Source organism: Hermetia illucens, chromosome 2 (genome assembly GCF_905115235.1).
Source record: "Hermetia illucens chromosome 2, iHerIll2.2.curated.20191125, whole genome shotgun sequence".
NCBI lineage: Eukaryota > Metazoa > Arthropoda > Insecta > Diptera > Stratiomyidae > Hermetia > Hermetia illucens.
In genome coordinates this window covers 105307814-105333970 of record NC_051850.1, presented here as the reverse complement: position 1 = coordinate 105333970, position 26157 = coordinate 105307814, and the positions used below count along the sequence as shown (strand labels likewise).

Genomic DNA, 26157 nt, shown 5'->3' with positions numbered 1-26157 from the left:
TGGAAATTGCCAACATTAGTGATGTGAGCATGCGGTCGACAGGCCATGCAATGTATTGCAAACCAAACAGCCAGCTTCATTGTGTGGGCGAAAATAAACGGGGTATGTGTGTACAATAATTACGAAAGAAATGCACGTATGGAGGAGCACACAGAATGTCGGGTCATGGACTTTGGAAAATGGCACTGGATTTGCAAAGAAAGGCAAGTAGAGTTGGATTGAAGATAAACACCAGCAAAACCAAGATTCTCAGTCTGATGTGTCAACACACAGTGTATATCTGCATTAATGGGCAGAGCATTGAATGCGTCGATCTATTTGAATGTCTAGGAAGTATAGTTTCCGCCGACCGTGGAACCGAACTGGATGTTACCCGATGTATTATGCGAGATCCGTTTTCGCTGACTTATCTAAAATATGGAAATGCAGTTAACTTAACTCCAAGATCAGGTTGAGATTGTTCTGAGGTTGTGTTTTTTCTGTGTTCCTATAAGGGAGTAGCACATGGAAAGTGAAGCACACAAGTTGCAAACCTTCGTCAACACTTGTTTATGTAGCATTTTTAAAAGAAGAAGTTGATTTGCGCAGACTTGGCACGCGCACGCATTGAGATTGGAAAGTGAAAGTGGCAGTAGACAGGTCGCATCTTAAGGAGGACTACGACATGCAGTGGAATCCCCCCTCGCAAGATGGCCGGCGAGCGGTCGCCATAAGGGTACGATAGAGCGTAGGTGTGTTAATATGTCAGACGTCACCACGGGGTGTATGTGTGTAACTGTTACAAGAGTGTGCAGATTCTTCAGTGAAGAAAACCTTGCCAAGGAATCTTCGTCTGAGATCTAAGGATACCGGCAGCTTCATAAAAAGTGCAGGGCGCCTTCTCCTCCTCCTCACATTGGCTGCACATAGCCGACACCACTACCCCAATCTTTTCTATATTTTAGTTTAAGGAGCAGTGTCCCGTTAAAAGCCCTAATAGGGTTTTCATGTCCCACTTCTTAAGAGACAACAAAAATGCCGCTCTAGTGGCCCTAGGCTCTTTCACAAGGATTTTCGCTTGCCGGAAAGAGTCCAAATTTCTCCACTCGGTTGCGTGAATCGTTGCAATTTCACCCTTCAGAGTAGGTTCGACAGTAGATGGTCGAATTCCAAGAGCTGGTTCTGGCCCCACCATTGTGGATCCAGACCCTCGGCGAGCCAGTCTGTCAGCCTCCTCATTACCGGCGATGTTAGAGTGCCCCGGCACCCCCATCAGGAATGTTTCGCTCAGTCGGCCAAGTTTCGGACTGTCGGAACAAATTCGAATGGTGCGACCCCTCCACTTTTGTCGCAGACATTCTTTTACTGCCAATGAAATGGCCTGGAATATGGTCGTCATTTTCCCGAGGGGTCGGGCCAGTTCTATAATCGGATTCTCCGAGAACACTCCTGCGCCCCATCCATCTTCGATGACTGACCCGTCGGTGAAGATTATTAGGTCTGTAATCTGAAAAGACTCATGGCCACTTGTGACCATGTGGCCATCGCCAAAGCATGTGACGAGTCCATGCCTAGGAGGTTTTCATTGCCCAGCAGAAGATCGAATAACTGGTGGAATAGTGAACTGACTAGTTTCCGATCAACCTGCTACCGAGCCAGAAGAGCGGATCAGAGACCAGTAGGTGGAATCGATCAGGGACAAAAGAGTACCTCTATAAGGAAGCTTGCAAAGTTCAATGGGAAAATATGTTAAGAGGTAGACTGAAAGACAGAAAGGAAAAACCAGAACACGATCATGCAACTGCAAGATTTTTTATCAGAAAATCATTGCAGGCCACTGTAAACAGTTACTGCTGTATAACTGTTGTCGGAGGAAATGTGCTCGGATGTAATAGAAATCCAAAGCTTCGTTCTTATGTGAGGAACCCTCTATGCATGATTTTCCACCTAATTGTTAAACTCTAGATATACATATCAAAGACAGTGGTGTTAATCCTAAATAAACAAACGTTGCCCCTTCAAATTGATTTAACGCATCTTCACGCCTTTCCACTTTACCACGTGCACAAAAGCATGTACACACAATTAAAGTAAATACCACTTGTACTAACGTACACATATGTCTATTCTATTGGACTCTATCCGCAAACTTTATTAGGGCATGCATATACATACACATGTTTCGAGTAATTCATTCTGATATATAAATAACTAGAAAAAACTAAAAAAGGTTGACTAAAATGTCCTCATGAATTCGACTGTTAATAAAACTGCAATAAATTTTCGTGAAATGCAAAAGTTTCAACGTCCATAACTTTGTTGAAAATATTTGGATTTCATTAAAAATTGCAAGAGTTATGCCTTATATTATCCCTTATACCAGTGCTATCTCAATTAAATAAAAAGATTCGTTGTTTCGATTCAATGTCTGTCTGTCGGTCACACGCATTTTTCTCCAAAACGGCTAAACCGATCCGAACGAAATTTGGTACAAAGATGGGAGTTATGAAATCCCACACATACAGCGAGTGGAATAAAAATTCAAAATTTTTTTTCACCGGATATAGTTGTGTCAAGATCTCAATTGGTACTTTCCGAAACTGACATTAGTTTTGGCATAAATTGCAAAGTGCGTGAGCAAGGAGTCAAAATGTATGCACTTGAAGTGAGACAGGACTCATTTTCGGAAACTAACTCCGAAAAAAAATAGGGTGGTGCGCCTAGATGAAATCTAGGCCTCAAAATATGTCCCATTCCGATATCTGCTCAAATAAACTTACTAATAGTATATTACTACTTTTTAGAAATTTACTGAAAAACCCCCCTTAAATTCATGCTAAGACTTCCGAATTTTGTACCAGCATAGAGGACAATATTTCGTATATACGTGCTAAATTTCGTGGAAATTTGGCAATTAACGCCAAAGTTAAACCAGTTCAAACTTAGCAATTTCACAGGAATTTACCGCTTCCAAAGCCATGCAAATCAGATGCTGACGTCATAATTACCCGGAATAATTGACATTCGCGTGAAATATTAAAGTCGCATTTATGAAGAGTCTATTTATCTGCAGCCCTTTTGAAGGTTTTGTGTAAAACACTTATGTGAAATCTAATCTTCGAGAGATGTCCCATTCCGGTATCTGCTCAAATAAATTTACTGATAGTATATTATCAACTTTTAGAAATTGACTAAAAAACTCCCCTTAAGTTCATCCTAGGTATACTAAATTTTGCATCGACATAGAGGACAGTCTCGTGCTTACACATGCCAAGTTCCATGAAAATCCAACTATTAGTGGGAAAGTTATAGCAGTTCAAACTTATCAATTTCGTGCTAATTAACAGCATCCTAAGCCATACAAATAAGATGATAACATCATAATTAACGAGAATAATTGAAATTCGAGTGAAATATTAAAATTCCATTCAAGAAGAATCTAATTCTCCCTAGCCCTTTTTATATTTGATGTTGGTTAAATTGTTGGCATTTGCTAATAATATTAAACTCAGAGCGTGAAGCGTATGAGGTTGACCATTATCAACATAGGGCTTTCTATCAAATGATTTATTTGAATCGCTTTCTAGAAAATAGAGGGCAATGGAATTTTTAGCAATGTGACACGGAGCTGTCGTGCATTCGTCGCTCCTCACATGGTTTTTCTTTTTCTTTAGCTTTCAGTTCACAAGCGGGGTCGGCTCGTGATCGGTTTCGTCATTTTATTTTATTAAATGCCTGATCAGGATGTAATCGCGAGACCTTTAAATCCCCATCCAGTGTATCAAACCACCATTGTTTTGGCTGGCTTTTTAGTTGCTTACCATTGCTTTCGATGTTCTGACCAATACTGGTTGTTGAATTCTCGTTAGCGAGAATTACGTGACCACACCATCGAAAACGCCTCTCTTGCAGTTTTTCCACGATCGATACAAACCCATATTGATCGCGGATATTCTCATTTCAGACGTAATCAACACGTGTTACGCCACCAGTGCAATGCAACATCTTCGTCCCCATTACCGCAAGATGCCGTTCATTGTCCTTAATAGTCGGCCAACACTCAGAACTATAGAGAGCGACAGACGGACGACATTGCAGTAAATTTTAGATTTGGGACGGGCGCTGATACGTCTATCACAAAGAACACCAGTTGGGGAATGTCACTTCATCCGGGTTGCATTAATGCGTGAAACAATTTCATTACGCAGTTCTCCATTGGCTGATAGCATTGACCCGAGATATTTGAATCGCGGAGTTCTGGCAATGGCAGTAACCTGGCCTTGGAGATATTTAACTCGCTCAGTTCTGGCAATGGCAGTAACCTCCCCAGAACTGAGCGATTTCAATATCTCAGGTCAATGCTATAAGCCAATGGAGAACTACGTTATGCTCCTCACATAGGGAAACACAAAACCTTTTATACCTGAAGCGTCAAGCTTCGGGTTCCCGACTTGTTTTTATTTAAGATACTTTGTTTCTGCTTAATATCATTTCTTCATGAAATGCATGGTTTTCGAGTTATTTGCGTAAAAACCATTGAAAAGATGCATTTTTTCGATGAAACGACATGTTTGAACATAAATAACTCGAAAACTACTACATGTACGGAAAATTTTCGCTAGACATTTTTTTAGAATTAACCATTTAATCGATTTCTATTCTAGCACACTCCCCGCGGGAGAACCTTTTGTTTCTAATGCCACTTTCTACCCATACCCCACATTTCATGCTTATCGGTCTTGGCTGAAAGAATTCGGAGTTCGGACCCTATTTTCGGATTTAATAACTGGACAATATTACAAGCATAGAAATAGATTGATAGACCCTCAAGGGCAACAGAGACTTTAAAAACTTTCGAGTGGATGCTGAGAAAAGTCATAAGAAAAGTAAACGCTGCCGCTACAAGCAATTAGGTCATGAGGTAAACCTCGAACCCCGGTGTATAGCCTATACGGTAATTATCAATGAGCTTAGGGTAAAACGATCGTCCCCAATTCGGTTTACAGGGTGGCCACAGAAAATATGGGATAGACTGTTCCCCCGATTACCAAAGAGTATTGCCTGAGGCAGGACATATTCCCATATCCACACAATTGTAGAAGCTTGTATCGCCCACTGCGGCGATTGTACAAGGTTTGGATGTTATTTCCAATAAAACTACGAAAAGAATTAAAAAAAATGACTAACTATTTCGTCCAGGGCAAAGGGAATTCATCAGACATTGCCACACCTCAGCCCTGGGCGCAGCTTGACCGAATAGCTTGGATGTTTAACCCCAAAAAAGGGATCCGTGGATCATAAGAGAGGAAGTAAGGTGCTATCCAAGTGGCTCGATCTGAGATCAAGTCGATGCGGACTTAGGACTCTCTCAATCCTCAAACAAAAAACTAGGAACCTAGTACGAGTTCAGAGTGCAGTTGCCAAAGTGGAACAAAAGAATAGCATTATCAGAAGACACTGGGCCGTCAGCACTCTTTATGTAAAAATTGTTTTAAATTTACCTAACTGAGATCACATAAAACTCTCAATAAAATATCTTGGGGTGATGATAGATGAAAGGCTGGCATTCAGTTTAAGAGAGGCAATCGCGTAGATATAGCCTTTGAGAGCGTATCCTCTCGAATTTTAATGGACTGAAAGAACGAAAACGAACACTATCTAAAGTAGTTATCTCACTATTGCTGTTATCTTGGGCTCCGGGCCGATTCTTGTCAACTCGATGGGAAGTGCCGTCCCGCTACCGACAGCAATCAGACCTGAGTCTGCAATGGGACTTATCTGAAGTGGCTTCTGCCACGCAGCCTCATCGAAGGTTATCTAACAGCATATGCTCCAGGAGAACTCCTGTAGGTGGCCTGATTATTGACGGTTAGAACTTTTGCGGTAGTTTCATGGTGGTTCTGGTTGTGTCCATGTTGCAATCAGAATTCTTGTGGGCTCAAACGTGGAGTTGCGCTTTTATTTCCGGTGTTGTACCGCTTTGTTACGGGAAAATATCCACTAATGTGAATACTCAGCTTACACGTAGTATACTATAAACGAGTACCAGTACCAGTGCATGTCACGCCGGGATTTTGATTATGGTCTCCATATCGAACCATATTCAAAGAGGACCATGGAATGAAACCCCATGCACCTTCATATTGTAAGACCATCTCACAGAGGATCGTTAGTAACGGTATACCACAGGCTAAGATTGAGAGACGTAGTCTGTGTTATGGCGGGAAGAAGAGAAAACGCCTGAGATTCATGGCAGAGGCAAAGAAATTGTGCTGGCCCCAGTTTTTTAAACGGTTTAACATTTAACTTTTAAAATACTAAAATAAAACATGCGGTGAAGGTTGGTAACTGAGAGTTGGAACACTAACCCCAGTGCAGATATAATAGAAATGGAAGCATGTATGAAAACGTCAGTGGCTACTATTGACTAAAAGAGAGAGGACGAAGCAAAGGGGTACGGAAGAGTAGGCAGACAGACCGGCATTGAACCGATTTTATGGAAGTTTACTTTTGCACAAAACTTTAACATTGGACAATGGAAAAACGAAGTGAAAGAAGGTAAAGAAATGCATATGGGAAAATGTCAAGATTGACTGAAGAAATCTTCATGTGCATTCAGTCAGCCAGAAAGCTAATTGGACATTATACATATGTCCTAGACTCTGGATGTTCACCCAACTAACCTAGCAATAGAATGGAGCACGACTGTTGACACTGCTCCTATTCTGTAAACCATTTCAATTGTGCATACTGCTGCTTCGGGGATACAGGGGGGGGAAATTTTTTTCTTTTTACTACTCCCAAACCTGCAATTTCCACTTTTCTGCGTGGGGATCTAGAAGAACCCTTGTTTGTTGGAAATTTCCTGTACTTCATTTTAGAAGAGTTTTTGAACTCAATATAACACACTGGAACCTTTGTAAACTTGAAGTACCTTTGTAGATCTTAACGGACACTTTTAAAAAATTTGTGAATTTCCCTTTCTTTTTAGTTTTTAAAAAATTGGACTTTTCGGTTCCAATAAGGCTTTTCGTAGCTGAAAATTTATAAGCTCACCTTTTGCAAGGCAGATTTAATTGCAAAGCTGCCTTTAACTCTGAATCTAGGTACAGCCACGTTCATATTAGATAGCTGCATTCGACGTCGGAGGCTTATCAGGTCCATTTCCCCTATTCTTTCGTGAATAAATGCAAATTCGTCCCAACGGTCCGGTACTAGAAAAAACATTGTGAGGTCATCATTTTCAAAATGCAATTCTAGGCCTTTGCATTCCAATTCATCATATTTGTGGAACAGGAGCGGAATTCGACCACTAAACATCATCGGAACCTTAGCACTCTGCTCTTCCGCTATCCAAAAGTTGGCGTCCTTTGTATTATTCTTTCTGAATGGATGCTTCCAAAAGCAACGTAATGTGCAGGCGCATACGGAAATCATTGAAGTGGAGGTGCCTATCTGGTTAGGGATAACTACGTCTGTAATTTTTCCATTTGTTTGAGAGTCAAACCACTTGTTAATTTTTTCAGCCGCTATGGTTGGTTTTGAGAAGTTGATGGGTCTGGGGTCCGTTCTGAAAAACTTTTTAATTAGATATTTCGTGTCCTTCTTTATTGTCATTCCCGTTTTGTAGTATATTCTGTTGATGGTCACTAACTCTGGCATGTCAATATATTTACATATCATCCGCCAGAATACTCTGGCGGCCTCTTGTTTTTGATATGGTAAATCTAGCACTGCTTTTAAAAGATTCTTCGTTTCCCCGGATGCTCCCATGTACACTACTCCCAGACCATAATAAAGTGCAAGCGGGGATATGATTGTATTCTTATTTTTAGCTCCAAACAGTTGCTTATAAACTTTCATGCCAAATTTCATTGCTTTTCTGTTTGGAATAACAGAAGGGCCATCTTCTCTTCCTCCGAATCCCATTCCTGAAAGTAAAATTATAATTTCACTATATTCTTACAGAAATTTTTCAACTTGTTAGTTTCACTTAAAAGGACACACAAAGTGGTAATTTGTCACCCACCTGCATAGCCTACTTTCCTCCCAAAATAAATATGGTAGTCTAAAGGGTTGCAATATTCGATACTTATTTGACGATTTAAGGAATTTATGGCCAATTTTTCCTTATTAAGGCAGGCCTAGACCGGATACCGGTTGTTGCGCCGTTGATTATGGTGGACAATTCAATTTCCAAAAATAAAATATCTTTGGAAATTAATTTCTTGCCAACTTCTACAGATATCTAGTTAGTACGTTGTTAAGAATTACTAGATTACCCCACAAAAGCATTGATGGCAGCAACAATTCTGCCGACTCCCCCGTATAAAGGAATATCCCAGACACTGCGCTGCAACTGGAGCACTTGAGCACCAAAAATCTGATGTCTGATGCTTCCATTGGTGTGGATTCCGCTTCTATAGTGCAGGATGAACACATATCATCTTGAGGAATCCTCATTCTGCGGATATTTCCAACTTGTGTACTAAACGCAATCAAAAGGCCCGGAATTCTTCTGCAAATCTTTCAGCGTTTTGAGAGGATCATCTTTGCAGTCTGTTTTATCAGCTCTGCTAGGATTCGTTGGCTCCCCCTTGGATTTTTATGGCACTGAACCCTCTTTCAGAGCTACTGAATGATGCTAGAAGGCGTGAATGACCTCGTGTGACCTACGTGCTAAGTGGGAGCTGACACACTTGATGTACTCAGATGACGGCAAGTTGTACTTGTACTAATGACCACTTTAGGAGTCTATTGTGAATAAAAGACATGTTTAGCCGAGATACATGTCGAACTTAAACTAAACGCATGCCGCACATAGCATTGGTAATTTTCAGAACCAAGCTATGCTCGAGACAGACTTCTGTACTTAGGAATTCCACTCGAGTTGATGATTTGAAGGATGTTCCGCTGTCCAAATTCCTGCGACGTGTGAAGCTGGTGCTGAAAACGTATCTCTAGGGCAAAAATAAAAGAAGCAAAGTGAATATCCTTTCTATCCCTTCACTGGCTTATGAATTCAAATTTTTAGCACGGACGAAACCGACCTGGAAAACGTTCAGCGGCAGTTGTGAACTACAACAAACTCCGAATGCATCTTTCAAACTATTCCACTATGTCGTGGAGCAGATGTACCTGATTCTTGACATCAGAGGGACGTGGTTGACGAGGCGGCACAACATTATCGCCAAGTTGGCTCGCTACACGCTTATTTTTACACCAAATAGCAGGCGAGTCCCTCCCATGCAGCATTTTGTAAGCCAGACTGCGGGCTAATGCCACTTAACCTGAAGGATCGATCTTTGATTTCCCTAAGTGGGGTGAAGTCAAAGCAAGAGCGGATTGATGAATGGAACTCGAAGGCCACGCACCGTAAACAAGTGAAGTGCTTTTGGCAGCCATTTGTCGATTTGCATGTGTCGATAGTTGATAGTTCTGCCTGCAGCATGTATTGGGACCGGCAAGTTCTAACTGATCGCCATATTACGCACAACAAGCCTGACGTACCGTCAGTTGCCAAGACGAGCGCTCCGCGTATATTATTGATGTTGCTATCCTCCATAATAACAACAATGAACAGGAATACGTAGATAAGAAGGTGAACTATTAGCCACAGGCTCCGGAAATCAAAAAAAAAATTGGCATTTCGAGCGGATGGTTGTAGTTCCCATAATATTGTCAGCTGCAGGTATGGTATCTAAATTGATGTCCTGGGACTCCCACACAGTCTAGTTCAAACCATGCAGAAATACACCATTCTGCATATGTGCTGTGGGAAGTAATCGGCGGATTCCCTCACTAACCTACCACTGGGCACCACCATCAGCGCCCCTTTATCCCAAATAGAGAAAAAGTGTTTCAGGCACCGTACCTTATACTAACCTCAGTAAAACATAAATAAAATCTCGAGATCATGGAAAGAAATAAATAAAGTATAGTTGGAGATAATCCACTGTGCTAAATTCAACCTGATTTCGTTTGATAACAGGCCTCGCGACGGGCCGAACCAGAAAACGCATTCGATATCGTTTAAAAAGAAGATTGTGCAATTGACTACAAAGTTTCGGAGAAATGCTAGGGCGTTCATCTCAGCCGACATTGCAGGACACACCCAATCCTGTAGAAAGGAAACGAAGAGTTCTTAATGCATGGACGTAAATTAATCCGAGACTAACATATACGTGATTGCACGCTAAATACTGGTATCTTCAATGGAAAGACTGATGAACTCACAGGAGCCCATCAGAGGGGGCGCATTGATATTCGCGCTGTAGAAGAAACTCGATGGTGCAATGCCAAAAGCTGCGGCATAAAACCTAAACGGGGTTAAATGGGTGTCAATTTCTCTATTTTGGTAGCCATCTCTGAGGGTTTGAGCGATTTGATGCCCATCTGATGAAACTCATTATTATATCAGCTGATGGCACGATTCACTTCTATATCGCGTACGCATCACAGACAGGTCAACTTGATGTTAAGAAAGATGCGTTCTGGGAAGTTCTCGACGCAAGGAGCGTGTGTCCCTATGTTCCATAGTGGAAACTATAAAATGCAAATCTTCTCATAAGACACCGACATTTTATCACCATCACTGCCTGCAAAGACGCTCCCCATGAAATCATGGCACCTCAGTCTCGGCCGTTGATTGTTGTCTTCCGAATGAAGTCATTGTGAAACAGCTTGACCTTCCGCAAATTAAGTGGCGACGATTTTATGAGAAAAGAAAAGTAATGATCTCCGGTACCTGATTGCCAACCATTAGAAATGACAAAAAATCGTGGAGTCAAGGTGAAAACGTGGTCTAGAACACTGGCTATATAACTTTTGTCTCCAAGCTTCCTTAGCGGTTCATCAACAAGGATACTTAGCTTTAGACAAACGTTTGAAGGAACATCTCTACCATAGGTTTCTCATCGATAAATTATTGGCCTATTGGCAACTTCTTAAGAGTGCCAAGGGAGAAGAGCAAAGGAAACCGTTGCTGTTACCTAAGCGCCCCACAAAGGTCTTTACAATAAACTGCAGATTCGGAACGGCGAGAGGGATCTGCATCGGCTAGTCAAAAGCCGACTTCAATGCAATTCTGTTGCGTTAATGACAAGAACGGCATTTTCATTATCGATCGACGAACCGCGACGAACACATGAGGAGAATATATAGAGCAGATCTCAACGGAAGAATTTATTCATTCTCCACTTCCAAAAGCATGGATGCAATCAAAAGAATGAAATCCGGGCAAAGAATAATACTTGTAGATATTGCATCTGAGCTCTGAAAAGCGAAAAACTGGAACCCAAAACTATGGTTTAGTGTATTTTCCAATTGAGGAGGATAGGACTCATTTGACTGGCAAGAAAGCATTATCATGCCAATATAGAAAAAGAAAGGTAACGCAGCGGAATGTTCAAATTACCTTTTGATCCGCTTGTTTTTCCATACCAAGGAGATTTTGGAATACCTTCAATTGGCAATCGTATTTGGTACATCATTGAAATAACCATGAACTAAGTCGGGTTAGTCAGCGCCTGCGGAACTGCTGACGCAACAAACGCTCCGCGGTTACTTTCGAATAAATTTCGTGACAAGCATCGACCTTTCTATATTTAATTTCTGGACCTAGGCTTTTGAATGTATGCCATATGGTATGATTTGCGACAGCACCTAGTGCCAGAGGAGCTGGTACGCTGGGTTATAATGTTCTACCGCAATCTAAAAAGCAACTTCTATAATCTTAGTGTTGGTATGATTTGCGCCAGCACCTAGTGTGTGATCATAAAAAACGATGAAGGGCACCTTGCGGGAATGGAAAAGAAGATATTGCGTTGGTCCAATGGCGTAGCATACCATGATCACATCCGAAATTCCGAGGGGTGGGGTACTTTTGCTAGTATGAACATATAATTCGCGTTGTTCGGTCAAAGACCTGATCTGGATGGAATCACGAACCTTTCAAATCATTCAACCGTATTCAGCCACCGTCACACTGGGGCCTTTTCTTCGGAAATAGCACTCAAAACCTCAATTTTAATTTGACGTTATTTTGAATTTATTATATGACTGAAACAATGTAAACATTTCGGCATATCATCAAGTAAAGAGGTTTAGTCTCAATTATTTACTTTCACCATTTTTAGTCCTTGTTATTTTCCACTGGTATTAGACTTAATTATTACATATATTCGAAGTAGCAAAAGCAAATATTCGTCAGTTTCTTATCTTTCACAAGTTCTGCTCCAAATTACTATGGCGAGTTCTAGTAATGGTATGTAATATATTAAAATACAAAAAACCAATTTTAATGACGAAATTAGGGAGAAATTTGCATTCAAATCTGACTAGTCAATTTTATTTTTGAATTTGAATATTTCAATTTCGCGCAAGGGGATTTCAAATCCGCCAATGTAGTGTTACAATAGAAGGTCCAAATAAATTAAATGTGAAACAAAAAGTGAAATCCCCTTGCGCAAAATTTAAAAATTGAAAAAAATAAATTTAGTGAGAAAAGTTTGTGCAGCGTTTTTGCTCTATTTTAGACGATTCTTGCACTCAAATTTCCATCACAAGAAAGAAAATGTGCGAAATATTTTTCCAAACTAGACAAACATAATTTGATAAAAAGTTTGAAGATGCATGGAAGTCCTGCCTGAATCCGCACATCATAACTTTAAAAATTTTTAAAACGTAATTAAAATTAAAGTGGATAAGTTGCAATAGACATAAAGACAGATTTCTTCAAACAGAAAAGAAATGGCTAGAAGTGTCCTACGTATTCAAACCAACCGAAATTCAAGAGGTGGGTGCAGTTGGCCGCTATTAGTTTCCAAGCAAGTAGCGATTAGACGAAACGCAGGAAAACAGCAGATTTGCGTGCTGGAAATCACCGGGATGTTTTAGCTTATGCTATGCAAATGCAATTGAGGGCGAGGGGTAAAAAATTTGAAGCAGACGTGGTCAAGAAAGTAACCAAAATTCTTGGATTTGCTCAAAAACATATAAAAGATAAATATGCTCAGAAGTCAACATATTTGCAATTGATGTCCTGTCTATGATAATTGAAGCTGAGTTATCCAAAAAACAATATAACGTAATCCGAAGTTATGCAAAGCAAATATTCCCACCTTACAAACTTGTCCAAAATGAAAAATTAAAATGTTAGCCAGGAAACATTTCATTAAAAGAAAGTGAAGCTGAGGTATCATTACAATCAATTTTAGACCGTACTGCCTGTCGGCTACTGTCAGCTCAAAAAGATATCATTAAAAGTTTAGATCCATCGGATTCTCTAACCCTAATTTCAAAGTGGGGTTTCGATGGTAGTTCCAGTCACACGCAGTACAAACAAAAATTCGTATCAGAACTTTACGACAATAACGATCGATAATAAAGAACTCTCTGTGGCACACAAAACCATATTCACGATGGTAGACGCCAATGCAATGCCTTCAATGAAACTAAATCTTCTCTACTATGCTATTTATGCGGTACCATGTCTAAAAATTCTAACAACTGACAACAAATCTTATCCAGAAGTGTCGATGATGACTTCTTGCCGCTTGGTATTTCAGTGAATTTTTACTGCAACTAGCATATAAGTTACCCATTAAATCTTGGCGAATCACAAAAGAAACCATAGATATTGTTCAGAACAACAAAAAAGAAAATTCTTCAAGGAACATTTAGGAAAAAAAATGTCGCTAATAATCGATGAATCAAACTCTGGATGCGGTAGCAGTCATGATGGGATTGTAGCCAGGAAGTTTTTTTCAATAAACTCTTAATTTCTTCCGACCCCTTCATTACTAACCTACAAAAATTACAAACTCCAAAGAGAAAATCATTCGATAGGGAGGTTTGTGATATGTTAATGGTGGATTTGGATAATTCAGTTTCAACGTCAGTACAAGACCTTCAAATCACGGATTCTGATGAGTCCACCTAATCAGATTCCAAATTTTGTTATTGGCTATAAAATTAATCCAATGCAAATAAATATACATTCCTATTTTTTTTTTGTTTGATTATAATCATTTTTTATTGAAATGATCCTTATCTTAATATTTATTCAAGGACGCGGTGCGACTTTCCCTTAACAGAATACTATATTTCACAATTGAACCAAGATTTGAAAAGATGCTAAATGGTCTAAGGTTATTCACATTTATGGTTTCAAATTTTTGCGTTTTATATTAAATACACATATATAGTGCGAAATTACGTCTTTTTATAGTTTATCCATGCTTTTATCTCATTATTTATTATTTACAATAAGGTTCTAACACGAAAAAAATGGTTTTGAAGTTTTGAGCACGAGTGCCCTATAAAGGCCCCAGTGTGGTCGTTTCGGCCGGCCTTTTGGTTGTTTCCCATCGACTTCGATGTCTGGACTAATCTTGGCACTTGTGCGCTGTTATATGCAGAGGTTATCAACAATGTGGAGTCCTATAATCTTTACTGGGGGAGCTGCTAGTTTGACTAAGCAGGGTGGTGACATCAACGTTCTCAGTGCTATCCCAAATATCGGACAGTTACAATCGGCCATTATAAGGAGCTTTCAAAAATTTATTCTTTTCTTGAGCCTCGGTGTTCCTACCAAGTATATATTATATATTGGCTTCCTTAGAGCCAGAACACCTTCCGTTGCCGTTAGTTTTATGCCCAATATCGCTGTGCCAATAGTACTCGCTCATGAGGCTGATGAGTGGGTGCCTCCTGAAGCAGGTAACATGGAACAATGGAGTACAAGGCGCAAGATTCTGGAGAAGTTCTGGAATGAACTGAAACACACTATTGGTGGGGATCAGGGGATTAATAGTCATGAGTCTTAATAACGTTTTGAAATAAATTTATTGCAAATTTTTGTTAAATGTCCGAATTTAAAAAAAATGTATTCAATATAAAACATGATTGGCTTTAAACTTGCTTCCATAATGTGTTAACATTGATACCTAATAAAAAAAATCCCATATACGCTGATCACCGAACCAGCGTGGTGGAAGAATGATGAACCGAAGCTTTTCTTTGCGATTACTATGCTGAACTATATTAAGAAAAGCATTTCTCTACCATACCACAGATGGGAATAGTTTTCATATTATTTCCTGAAACGAAACCGAAAGGAGAAATTTAGGTGTTTTTCGTCTACAATTTTTTATTTGTTCTCACCAACTTTTGCGGACCTCTTTATCGTTAAAATATTTAGACTAAAATTTTGCGGAATGTCCTTTAAGTAGTTGTAGCATAAGATGCAACCAAAAGTACCTGTGGATGTGGCTCAATTAAATTTAGATGATATATCTGCAGAGAAAAACGTAGGAAAGATAATGTCGATAATATAAGATTAATATAGCAGAAAAGTCCTGTTCATAGTGTTCTAACATTGCTGTTTTATGTGTACAACCTCTATGATACACTTGCTACCCCAAAGTCCTATTTGTAGATTCTTTGATAGCTACCGAAGCAGTAGCCCTAGAATCACTGATAGGGTACCTTCGTTTTATAGTCTAAGAGGCGACATGGAAATTTACATGACTCATTGCACGAAAAATTTTACCCGGAATTGCTGTCGGTGAAGCAGCCGCCGGGCAGTCAGAAGGCGTAAAAAACTGACCCTTGAATGGCAGAGTTCTTGCATAGAGATAAAAATGAAGATAAAGATCCAAAAACACAGGACAAAATTGTCAGAAGGGTTGGTGGAAGACAGTGTTGGGCATACTTGTATTTGTAAATACGAATAAATTCGTACGATGATTTTCAATGAATGCGAATATATTCGTATTCGGGAAAGTGTATATTTTGATATTTACACAAGTGAATATGAATACGGCTGTATTCTCACGTCCGAAAGTAAAATACAACGCATTTATATTTATGAGTATGGATACGAATTCTGCTAGGTGAATACCTGAATTTCCAAGTGCTAATACCAATTTTTTTGTACCGCAATGGTAGTATTCACCTGGATAGCCAATATTAACGCCTTAATGATTTGATTATGGTGCACGTGGGTATGGTGGAGTCGGATTTAATATCCAAAAAGGAAATCAAAAAACGTTGCAGGTGTATACAAAAAAGTACGTACTCATAAATTCGACAGATATTTTTAAGGGGGTCATCCCGGGTGAAGGCCGTTTTTTCCGCTTTTTTTAAGAATTTTTTGTGCAGAGCTGGATAAAGATATAAATACAAATTTTTCACCATATATTTATTAATATCTTGAACATGCGCGATAATTCTTTCAGCCCGATTGCATAGTTTATTATTGAAATACGGAGCAATTTATACACCCATCTCCAAAAAAGGTGTTTTTCTGCTACCACGCTAGAGGGCACTGTGATCATCTTCAAGAAAAAAATAATAAACGGCATTTTAACGTGCGGACTTAACTACAGTCCGAAAACTAGAATTATTAATAAAATATTAAAAACTAAATTTTTGGGTGCGGTGAATTTTGGTGTTTTTTCAAGGCTTCTTCTTCTTAATGAATAAAAAAAACTACTGAATAAATCGCAATTATCCTAGTTTGCGGACGGTAGAAATATGTTCTGAATAAGTCGTGAAAATTTCAAAGAATTTCGTTGGGTAGATTTTGGGCTATGGTGGCAGCCGATTTTCAACATGCGGTTTGGAGAAAAACGCATTTAAAAAGGAGAAAGCGATTTTTAGCCATAAAAGCTTAACTGACCATTAATCTACTATGCCTAGTCCATAAACCTGAGGTTCCTTGAAAAAACACGTGGACAGCCCTGGCTTCAATTCTTGTCCTTTTAGCCAAGTAATTTGAACGTTTTTAGGACCGATAAATACGAGCTTTATTAATGCGATCGACATAAATCTAGCATTGACTTATCACGTGTTTAACACTATAATTTCCGAAGGACTCCGAATATCAAAAAATCACTTTGCCCATATATTCTACACTATACCTAGATACAATTGATGCCAAAAAAAAATCGATCCCGTGGATCCGACACACGGGATGACCCCCTTAAGTCTTCGAGCAATTCCATCCTTCATTTGTCATCATACAAGGAGGATGCCTCTTATTACTGTTAGATTTGCGGGTTACAAAGCGAAGAAACAGAGAGGAATTCCGCAAATCAAAGAGAGATTAAATCGCGTTCCTTGCTAATAATTAAGTTCGAAAAAGAAAACAAGTCAGGATACTGCAAACTGAACGCTTTGGGTATGAAGGTTTTGTGTTCTTCATATATGAGAAACTCTCTATAAAAATATAAACTATTCCTTCGTATAATATAATATTCCTTCAAAGCTATCCATACGACAGGAAAGACATGAATACTGTGTTCATCCTAAAAATCCGCCATGCTATTAACATAGTATGCTAGTCCCAAGCCCCGGTAAAGGAGGAGGGTTTGAGGCAACGTACTCTGTACTATCCTCAGTAAAAACAAAAATAAAATGCCGAGATCAGGGAAAGAGATAAATAGAGCTGGAGTTATTCTACTATGCTAAATCCTACCTGATCTCTCTTGGTGGCAGGCCCGCGACAGGTCGACCAAGAAAATGCATACAATGTCGTTATAAACATGATGATCGGATTGAGTCACACGCCTCAGAGAAATGCTAAGGCGGGCCCCGGTCCTGTCGAGAAATGGGCAAGGATTCTTGACGCATGGATGGCGCCAGGACGTAAGCAAGTTAGTCCGCACACAACGAACAAAACAAATACGTGTCTGCACGCTAAATGTTGGTACCCTAACTGGAAGGGCCGAGGAACTCGCAAGAGCCCTTCGGAAAAGGCGCATTGATATCTACGCTCTGCAAGAAACCCGATGGTCTGGTGCCAAAAGCTGCGGCATTGAACGCGAACGCGGTAAAAATAGCTACAAACTTCTCTATTTTGGTAACCCACACACTCAATATGGTATTGACATTGCCATCTCAGATGCCATTAAAGAAGTCGAATGATTTGATGATCGGGCACCGCGGATTTTGCGGACACCCATGACCATGTACTTATGAACACATGGTCCATCAAACGATTGTCTCATCTTCCTACATTTTATAGTGGGAACAGTAAAACGCAAATCGACTATATTCTCATAAGACGCCAACATTTTAGCACTGGCCATGAGACCATCGCACCTCAACATCGGCCATTGATTGCCGTCCTGCGAATTAAGCCATCGATAAAACAGCGTGAGGAACGCACTGGTCCGCACTGGTCCGCACTGGTAAAAGGTGGCGATTTGGTGAGAAGAAAGAAGAAATGGTCTCACTCATACGATTGCCGACCATTACGAATGTGGAAGAATCATGGAATCAAATGAAAGACATGATCCACAAAGCGGCATCTGCAACCCTCGGGGTCACCAAGCCGGGTAAACGGTACATCAACCGAGATACTTGGCTTTGGAATGATGATGATGCCAAGGTCCGTGAAAAGAAACGCCCCTACCACAAATTTCTCGACGATAAAACGCCTAATTGGCATATTTAGAAGAATGCCAACCGGGAAGCGAAGAAAGTGGTTGCTGTCACCGGAGCGAACCATTTCAAAGGTCTTTACGATAAACTGGACGCTCGGGATGGCAAGAGAGATCTGTATCGACTTGCTAAAAGCTTACGCGCACAGAATATCGAACACTTCTGTTGCGTTAATGACAAGAACAGTACTTTGCTTACCAACCGTCGAGCCGCAACGGATAGATGGCGAGAATACTTCGAGCAGATTTCAACTGAAGAATTTGCTCATCCTCCTTCCACAATCATTGCCGACATTTGGAGCAGTTCTACCAGTCAGCGTAACTGAAGTCGAGGAGGCAATAAAAAAAATGGAATCGGGGAAAGCAACAGGACCTGACGACATCGCATCTGAACTGTGGAAAGCGAAGAGCTGGGATCCAACACTGTGACTCAGTGAATTCTTTAACCGGGTTATTCAGGAAGGAAGAACACCATCTGACTGGTAAGAACGTACCACTGTTCCAATATGGAAAAAGAAAGGTAGTCCAGCAGAAATTACCGTCCTATCCGGTTACTTTCCCATACCATGAAGATTTTTGAACTCATTCTTCACAACCGTATTTGCGAAATCGATGAATTAAACGTGAATCAAGCCGGATTTGTCAAGAACTGCGGAACTACTGACGCAATACACGCTGCGCGGTTACTCATGGAGAAACACCGTGAGAAGCATCGCCCTCTTTACATTGCCTTTCTGGATCTAGAGAAAGCGTTTGACCGTGTACCACACGAGCTCATCTGGTATGCTTTACGACAACACTTCTTGCCAGAAGAACTCCTGCGCTGGGTTCAATTGCTCTACCATGATCCGAAATGTAAAGTTCGAAGAATGGCGGGTGTATCAAAACCGCACACTGCTTTATGCAGATGATGTTTTCCTAGTATCTGATAGCAAAAATGATCTCGAGCAACTTGTTCAAAAATGGAATGATCGCCTCATGCAACACGGTCTCAGATTGAATTTAAACAAAACTGAATTTTTAACGACCGATCTCCATGAAACAGGCACTATCACTGTCAGCGGCAGTGATCTGCCCAGAACTGAGCGATTTAAATACCTCGGGTCAACGCTATCAGCCAATGGAGAACTGCGTTATGAAATTGCTTCACGCATTAACGAAACCTTGATGAAGTGGCGTTCCACAACTTGTGTTCTTTGTGATCGACGTATCAACGAACGTCTCAAATCTAAAATTTACCGCTGTGTCGTCCGTCCAGTCGCTCTCTATGGTTCTGAGTGTTGGCCGACCATAAAAGACAATGAACGGCGTCTTGCGGTAATGGAGACAAAGATGCTACGTTGGACTAGTGGCGTCACACGTTTAGATCACATCCGAAATGAGGATATCCGCGATCGTTATGGAGTTGCAGCGATCGTGGAAAAGTTCGATGGTATGGTCACGCAATTCGTGCAAACGAGAATTCACTAGCCAAGATTGGTCTGAACATCGAAGTCGATGGTAAACAACGGTGGCTTGATACGCTAGATCGGGATTTGAAAGCCTCGAGATTGCACCCAGATCAGGCATTCGATAGAGCCAAATGGCGAAGCCTATCACGACGAGCCGACCTTGCTTGTGAAGGGGATAAAGGCTGAAGAAAAGAAGACTGTGTTCATCCTAAATAAATAGACAATGCCTATTACAGCATGATAAAGTATACACATGTCTATTATTTTGCTACCCACCACAAGCTTTATTAGCACCTACATATAAATACACATGTTTACCTCGAGTAATTAACACTAATATGGAAGTAACTAAAGAAAACCAAAAAAGGAAAACTAAAATGTCCGCATCGACCGCGCCGTTCATTTAAGCTAACCTGGATATGGTGATGATTATGTTATCATACACGCCTTAAAGTACAATAAATTTACCAGAAATGCGTAAAATTTGACCTTCTATAACTTTGTTAATAATAGTCGGATTGCGTTGAAACTTTCCTATATTATCGTTATGCTGATGCCAAATTTTGTAATTCTAGGATTAACTTAAGGGGGTCATCCCGTATGTCGGATCCACGGAATCAATCAATCGCCGTAGTAAAGCGTGTATTTATCGGTCCGAATGACGTTCGAATGACTCCACTAAAAGGACAAGAATTGAAGCGAAGGCTGTACATGAGTTTCTTGGTGAAACCTAAGGTTTATGGACTAGATATAACAGATTAATGACCAGTTTGGATTTTATGCTTAAAAATCACATTCCATTTTTTAAATGCGTTTTTCTCGAAACTGCATATTGAAAATCGGCTGCCACCATAGGCCAAAATCTTTGAAATTTTCACGACTTAATTAGAACATATTTCTACGGTCCGCAAACTAGGATCACTAAAGAATCCTTAAAAAAATTCACAAAAAGAAATTTAACACGGCACCAAAAATTTAGCTTTTAATATTTTTTAATAATCCTAATTTGCGGACTGTAGTTAAGTCCGTACGTTAAAATGCCGTTTACCTTTTTTTCTTTAAAATGATCGCAGCACCCTCTAGCGTGGCAGCAGAAAAACACCTTTTTTTGGAGATGGGTGTGTAAATTACTCTGTATTTCAATAATGAACTATGCTTTCGGGCTGGAAAAATTATTACGCATGCTTAAGATGTTAATAAATATATGGTGAAAAATTCCTATTTGTATCTTTACCCACTTCTTCGTAAAAAATTTCTAAAAGAAGCGGATAAAACGGCTTTCACGCGGGATGACGGGATGAGGGGGGTTTCCAGTAAATTTCTGAAACATGGTAATATACTATTATTAACTTCATTTGTACAGATATTGAAACGGGATGTATTTTGAGGCCTAGATTTCATATGCAGGCATCACTATCATTTTTTTTCAAAAGTTTCGATTGGTCCTGAGAGCGAGACCTGTTCCACTTTTTGTGATCAATCACCACTTAATCAATATTAGAAATAAGATCAGTTTCAGAAAATACTAATCGAGCCCTTCCATTTGATACCACACATGGCTATATTCTGTAAAAAAAAAATTACAGCTGCCTTCGCATATATGGGGAGCTCCTTTTCGAACCGAACACAAAATGGTATCATTCACTGTATGTAAAGGGACACATAGACTACATATTCTCACCAAATTTCGTGACAATCGGTTCAGCATTTTCCGAGTAAATCGGGTGTGGCAGACAGGCTGGCAGATAAACAGATAAACCCTGGGACGGACGGACAGACAGACATTGAAACGATTCAAATAAGGTTTCATTTCACGTAAAACCTTGAAACCATAAATTTCACGCAGCGGGGAGGATAAAAATATATAGGAATAGAAATAAGAACTAGAAGATCTTACTAACAACTTATAATAAATAGAAAGTAAATTAAATTGAGAATTATAGTAAAATAATCCAGACACCATAAAATATAAAAAGCAAAAATTATAAAAGAAAAGGAGATAAAAAAAAATTAATTAATTTTCGCCGCTTCCCAACAATGGCAACCAATTCCACAATTGTATCCGTTTTTAGATTCGTCCTAGCATCACACAAAACCTTAAAAAGCATGTTTTTAACGGTTTTTCGCAAATGACTCAAAAACCATACATTTTATGGAGAAATGATATTAACCCGAAACAAAGCGTGTCAGATAGCAAAAGAATGGATCCCTTTATTTTTTTGTAAGTAGAATATGGGCAGAGTTATGGCTCGTTAAACGTAAATTCGTGATGTCTAAAAAAAATTAATATTTTCAAGGTCAAATAACGTAAAATCAATAACTTTTGGTGGAAATTGATCTAAGGCTCTTTTAAAGTATTAATTTTTTTTTTTTTTAATTCAATCAAAAAAAATATTACATTCAAAAGTAACAGCCAAAAACAAAAAGCACAGTCATATTGCAAATGGCTGCAGTCCGTCATCAGAGCGAAACTTGCCGACGTGGAGCGAACTTTACCGACCTCAAATCCGCAGCTTCTCTCGTCCGCATTCCACACGTATCGTAATTGTGTTTGGGCCTATGAGAGGCAGACGTGTCTAAGACAGTGCCGCTTCCCCTTCATGATGTATGGAAAAGACCTGGAAAATGTGTTTACTCTGGCTTCCAGAGGCTTTCCAAAATAGTTCAATATCCAGAAGGAATATCTAGGACGTGAAGAAAATCCATACTGAATGGATCATTTGTCGCCTTAAAGTGCTAAGAAGTGGCTGGCGGTAATGTTTAAATCTGGTGAATCTCTATTATCGTTTTGTAGGTTTATAGTCTCTAGAGTTTGTGCATTGTAGTAAAAATGAACAGCAGATTACTCGTTGCTGTTGAGAAAGTCACTTTCAGAATTAAAGTCGTTAAACCTGACGCCACAAGAATTAGAACAGTCGGAATACCGGAAGCTCGCATTTCGGGTATAAAGGTTTTTTTGTTCATCTTAAGGGGGTCATTCCGTATGTCGGATCCGTGGAGTCGAATTCTTTTTTTTTGGCACCAATTGTATCTAGATATAGTGTAGAATATATGGGCAGAGTGATTTTTTGATATTCGGAGTCGTTCAGAAATTATAGTGTTAAACACGTAATAAGTCACATGCCAGATTTCTGTCGATCGCCATAATAAAGCGCGTATTTATCGGTCCGAAGGACGTTCGAATGCCTTCGCTAAAAGGACAAGAATTGAAGCCAAGGCTATACATGTGTTTCTTGGGAAACCTAAGGTTTATGCACTAGGTATAGCAGATTAATGGTCAGCTAAGATTTTGTGGCTAAAAGCCACATCCTACTTTTTAAATGCGTTTTTCTCGAAACTGCATATTGAAAATCTGCTGCCACCATAGCCCAAATCCTATCCAACGAAATTCTTTGAAATATTCACGACTTATTCAGAACATATTTCTACGGTCCGCAAACTAGGATAATTGTGATTCATTTAGTAATTTTTCTTTATTCATTAAAGAAAACTCGAAAAAACACCAAAATTCACAAAAAAAAAGGCACCAAAAATTTACCTTTTAATATATTTTAACAATCCTAGTTTACAGACAGTGGTTAAGTCTGCACGTTAAAATGCCGTTGACATTTTTTCTTTAATATGATCGCAGCGCCCTCTCTTTTTTGCAGAAAAAAAACGGCCTTCACACGCACTCCTTAAGCCGGTTCCACACCGGATGCGCTGCGCTGCTCTGTGGAACTCTTTGATGTACCGATATCTGCTGGATCATGTTCGTTAGTGCACACGATTGCAGAATGTTACGCGGATTGTCGTTTCAACTGACTGCTCAGCGCTGCGCAGCGCGTTCATTTCTTGTTCGGCGCATCGTAGCGCATCCAGTCTGGACCCGGCTTTATGTAAGAAACTTTAACGCACATTTTTCTATCCCTGTATAGCTACAAATCCAACCTATTCCTTCATATTTTTCCAAACTAAAAAACATACGTACATATTACAGCCATAGATATTACGCTCAACCTAAACAAACAAACTGTCTTTTTCCACATATATGCACGTATATAAATTGATCGCACCCATATTTCCGATTTCTTATATCTATCTGAATTAGACACTATCCGCAAACTTCATTAGCACGCATATACTATAGACCTACATACACACATGTCTGTTTGGAGTAATTGATATTCTTATCAAATTCAAAAAAATAAAACAAAATAATTCTTTGCGAGCCCTTTCATATGAACTCACTTCGTTGTGGTATTGATGAATTGATATATGATCATGACGGCATACAGGTTGTAAAAAATTCAGAAAAAATGACAAAGTTTCACCCCCTATCACTTTGTTAATAATATTTGGATTTTCTTCAAACTTGACCAAATTGTTCAGTATGTTCTTTATTATACTCATGCCTTCATGTACTTCTCGGATGAACATAAGGGGGGTTGCCGGGTAAATTTTTAAAATGTGGAAATATACTATTATTAACTTTATTTGTGCAGAAATCGGAACCGGATGTATTTTGAGGCCTAGATTCCGTAGAGATGCACCACTATGATTTTTTTCAAATTTTTCGAACGAGGTCTGTTACACTTATACACATACATATTCTGAGCCCTCACTCCCCCATGTTTCACCCAATATCAAATATGGAACCAGTTTCAAAAAGTATTAATTGAGACTTTTCATTTGATACCCCACATGGCTACATTTTATGAAAAAAAATTTTGCACCCTCCATTCACATGTATTGGGAGCCAATACAAAATGGCGCCATTTGCTGCATGTAAAGGGAATAGCAGATCACACACTCTTACCAATTTACGTGACAACCGGTCAAGCCGTTTCCGAATCAATCGGGTGTGACAGACAAGCAAACAGACAGACGGACACGCAGACCCTGTGAGGAGTGGCCAGATCTCCCATCAGGCGCGAACCCAGCTGGCGGATTGGGGCATACCTATTGATGTGTAAATATATGTTCATGCACTTTTCCTTTCTGACTGTGCATGGGCTAGTATTTGCTCATCTCTGGTGCAACCAGGCCAAAAGGGCTATGGGAAGGACACCCAGAAAATAAAACCAAGATGGACGAATTGAGAAGGAGTAAAGTTACGGTGTAGGGGCTCGGAACCCCAGTACCGACGGCTTTTGGGAGTGAGCAAGCGGGCTCCCGGCCGTCGATATCCCTCGACCGCAGTGCCTCGGTGGTGGAGAACTTGTCCACCGTTGCATCTAATACTACAAGTGTTTTAGATTTGGAGTAGGAGGTGTTCAAACGAAGCACAACCCTGTCAAGAACACCAATTGCAAATGATGGGCTAAAAGGAGATAGCTGCCAAAAATGGCGATTTCAACACCCATTGGATTTGATACTCCAGCAGCAGCAAATAGATCCATTCAGGAGAAGCTCATCAATTTTACGATCGCCTCCAATATCAAAGCCGGCAAAAAAGAAAGTCCCTGGGAGCTCAGTAATTGAAAAAGGCGATGGAGTCAGTAAAAGGAGTAGTGGCCAAGACTCACCGAGAACAGAGCCCTGAGCCAGAAGAACTACCTTTTATGCAGCTTGGGACTAAAATAGTTGAGCTGCCCGAATTCATCAAGGACAAGCACAACGTGCACCACGCCATTAAGAACATGGTGAGAGCCATCAGGGTGCTTTACAATAGGTCCCAGGAAGAAGTAAGAAAGCGACCCAAGTGACACCAAAGCACAAGGGCACATGGAGGGCGAAGCTTTGGGGAATCAACAGGCACCAAAAAGGAAGAAAGGAGTCTCGACCAGTCCAACAAACGGAACTAAAAGTTCAGAAGGGCCCAAAGTGCCCAAAGTGCTAATGTCGGCTAGCGAAGCGAAATCGAGAGAAAATAAGAGGTTGAACTAAGGTCGTGAACAAGAAAAGAGACAAGAAACCAAAGATATGAATTCGCCCGGAGGCAATTGTAATCTCCAGCAGAGGACATCTAACGTATGCGGAGATACTGAAGAAGGTGGAAATGTCAGCAAAATCCGGACGACCCAGAAAGGGGATCTCATGTTTTGGTTTTCGTAACCAAGTTTTAAACTCACTTGGGGAGAATGTCGCGATTCGTTCCCAAAAACATGAGATCTATATCCAGCGCAAGGATCTCGATGGAGTAACATCCAGAGAAGAGATCTGCACTGCCTTGAAGCAACAATTCAAATTGGAGGAATTCAGCGAAGGATCTATCGTGAGCCTAACAAAAGCGTATGGCCACAATTCGACTGCCAGTGGAGTCAGCGCAAAAGTTGTTGGCCGTGGGGAAAGTTCGA

The 26157-nt window shown here is 40.1% G+C and overlaps 2 protein-coding genes across 4 annotated transcripts in view; both read right to left on the bottom strand.

Annotated features, from left to right (window-relative positions):
- Window positions 1–7972, bottom strand: part of LOC119648522 — an 83328-nt gene extending 75356 nt beyond the window's left edge. Inside the window, exon 1 of the mRNA XM_038050290.1 lies at window positions 7036–7972. Within this exon, the coding sequence (XP_037906218.1) occupies window positions 7036–7908 (873 nt within the window). The 5' untranslated portion in view covers window positions 7909–7972. The remainder of the gene's footprint in view (window positions 1–7035) is intronic.
- A 6835-nt stretch (window positions 7973–14807) lies between these two features.
- Window positions 14808–26157, bottom strand: part of LOC119649013 (alaserpin-like) — a 33011-nt gene continuing 21661 nt past the window's right edge. The window contains exons 5-6 of one of the 3 annotated variants that reach the window (XR_005249077.1): window positions 15145–15276; window positions 14808–15080 (exon numbers count right to left, since the gene is read on the bottom strand). The gene's annotated coding sequence lies outside the window, so the exon portion shown is untranslated. Of the gene's footprint in view, window positions 15081–15143; window positions 15277–26157 lie in introns of those variants that run through there. The other 2 variants (XR_005249078.1, XM_038050964.1) reach the window with 2 other exon arrangements.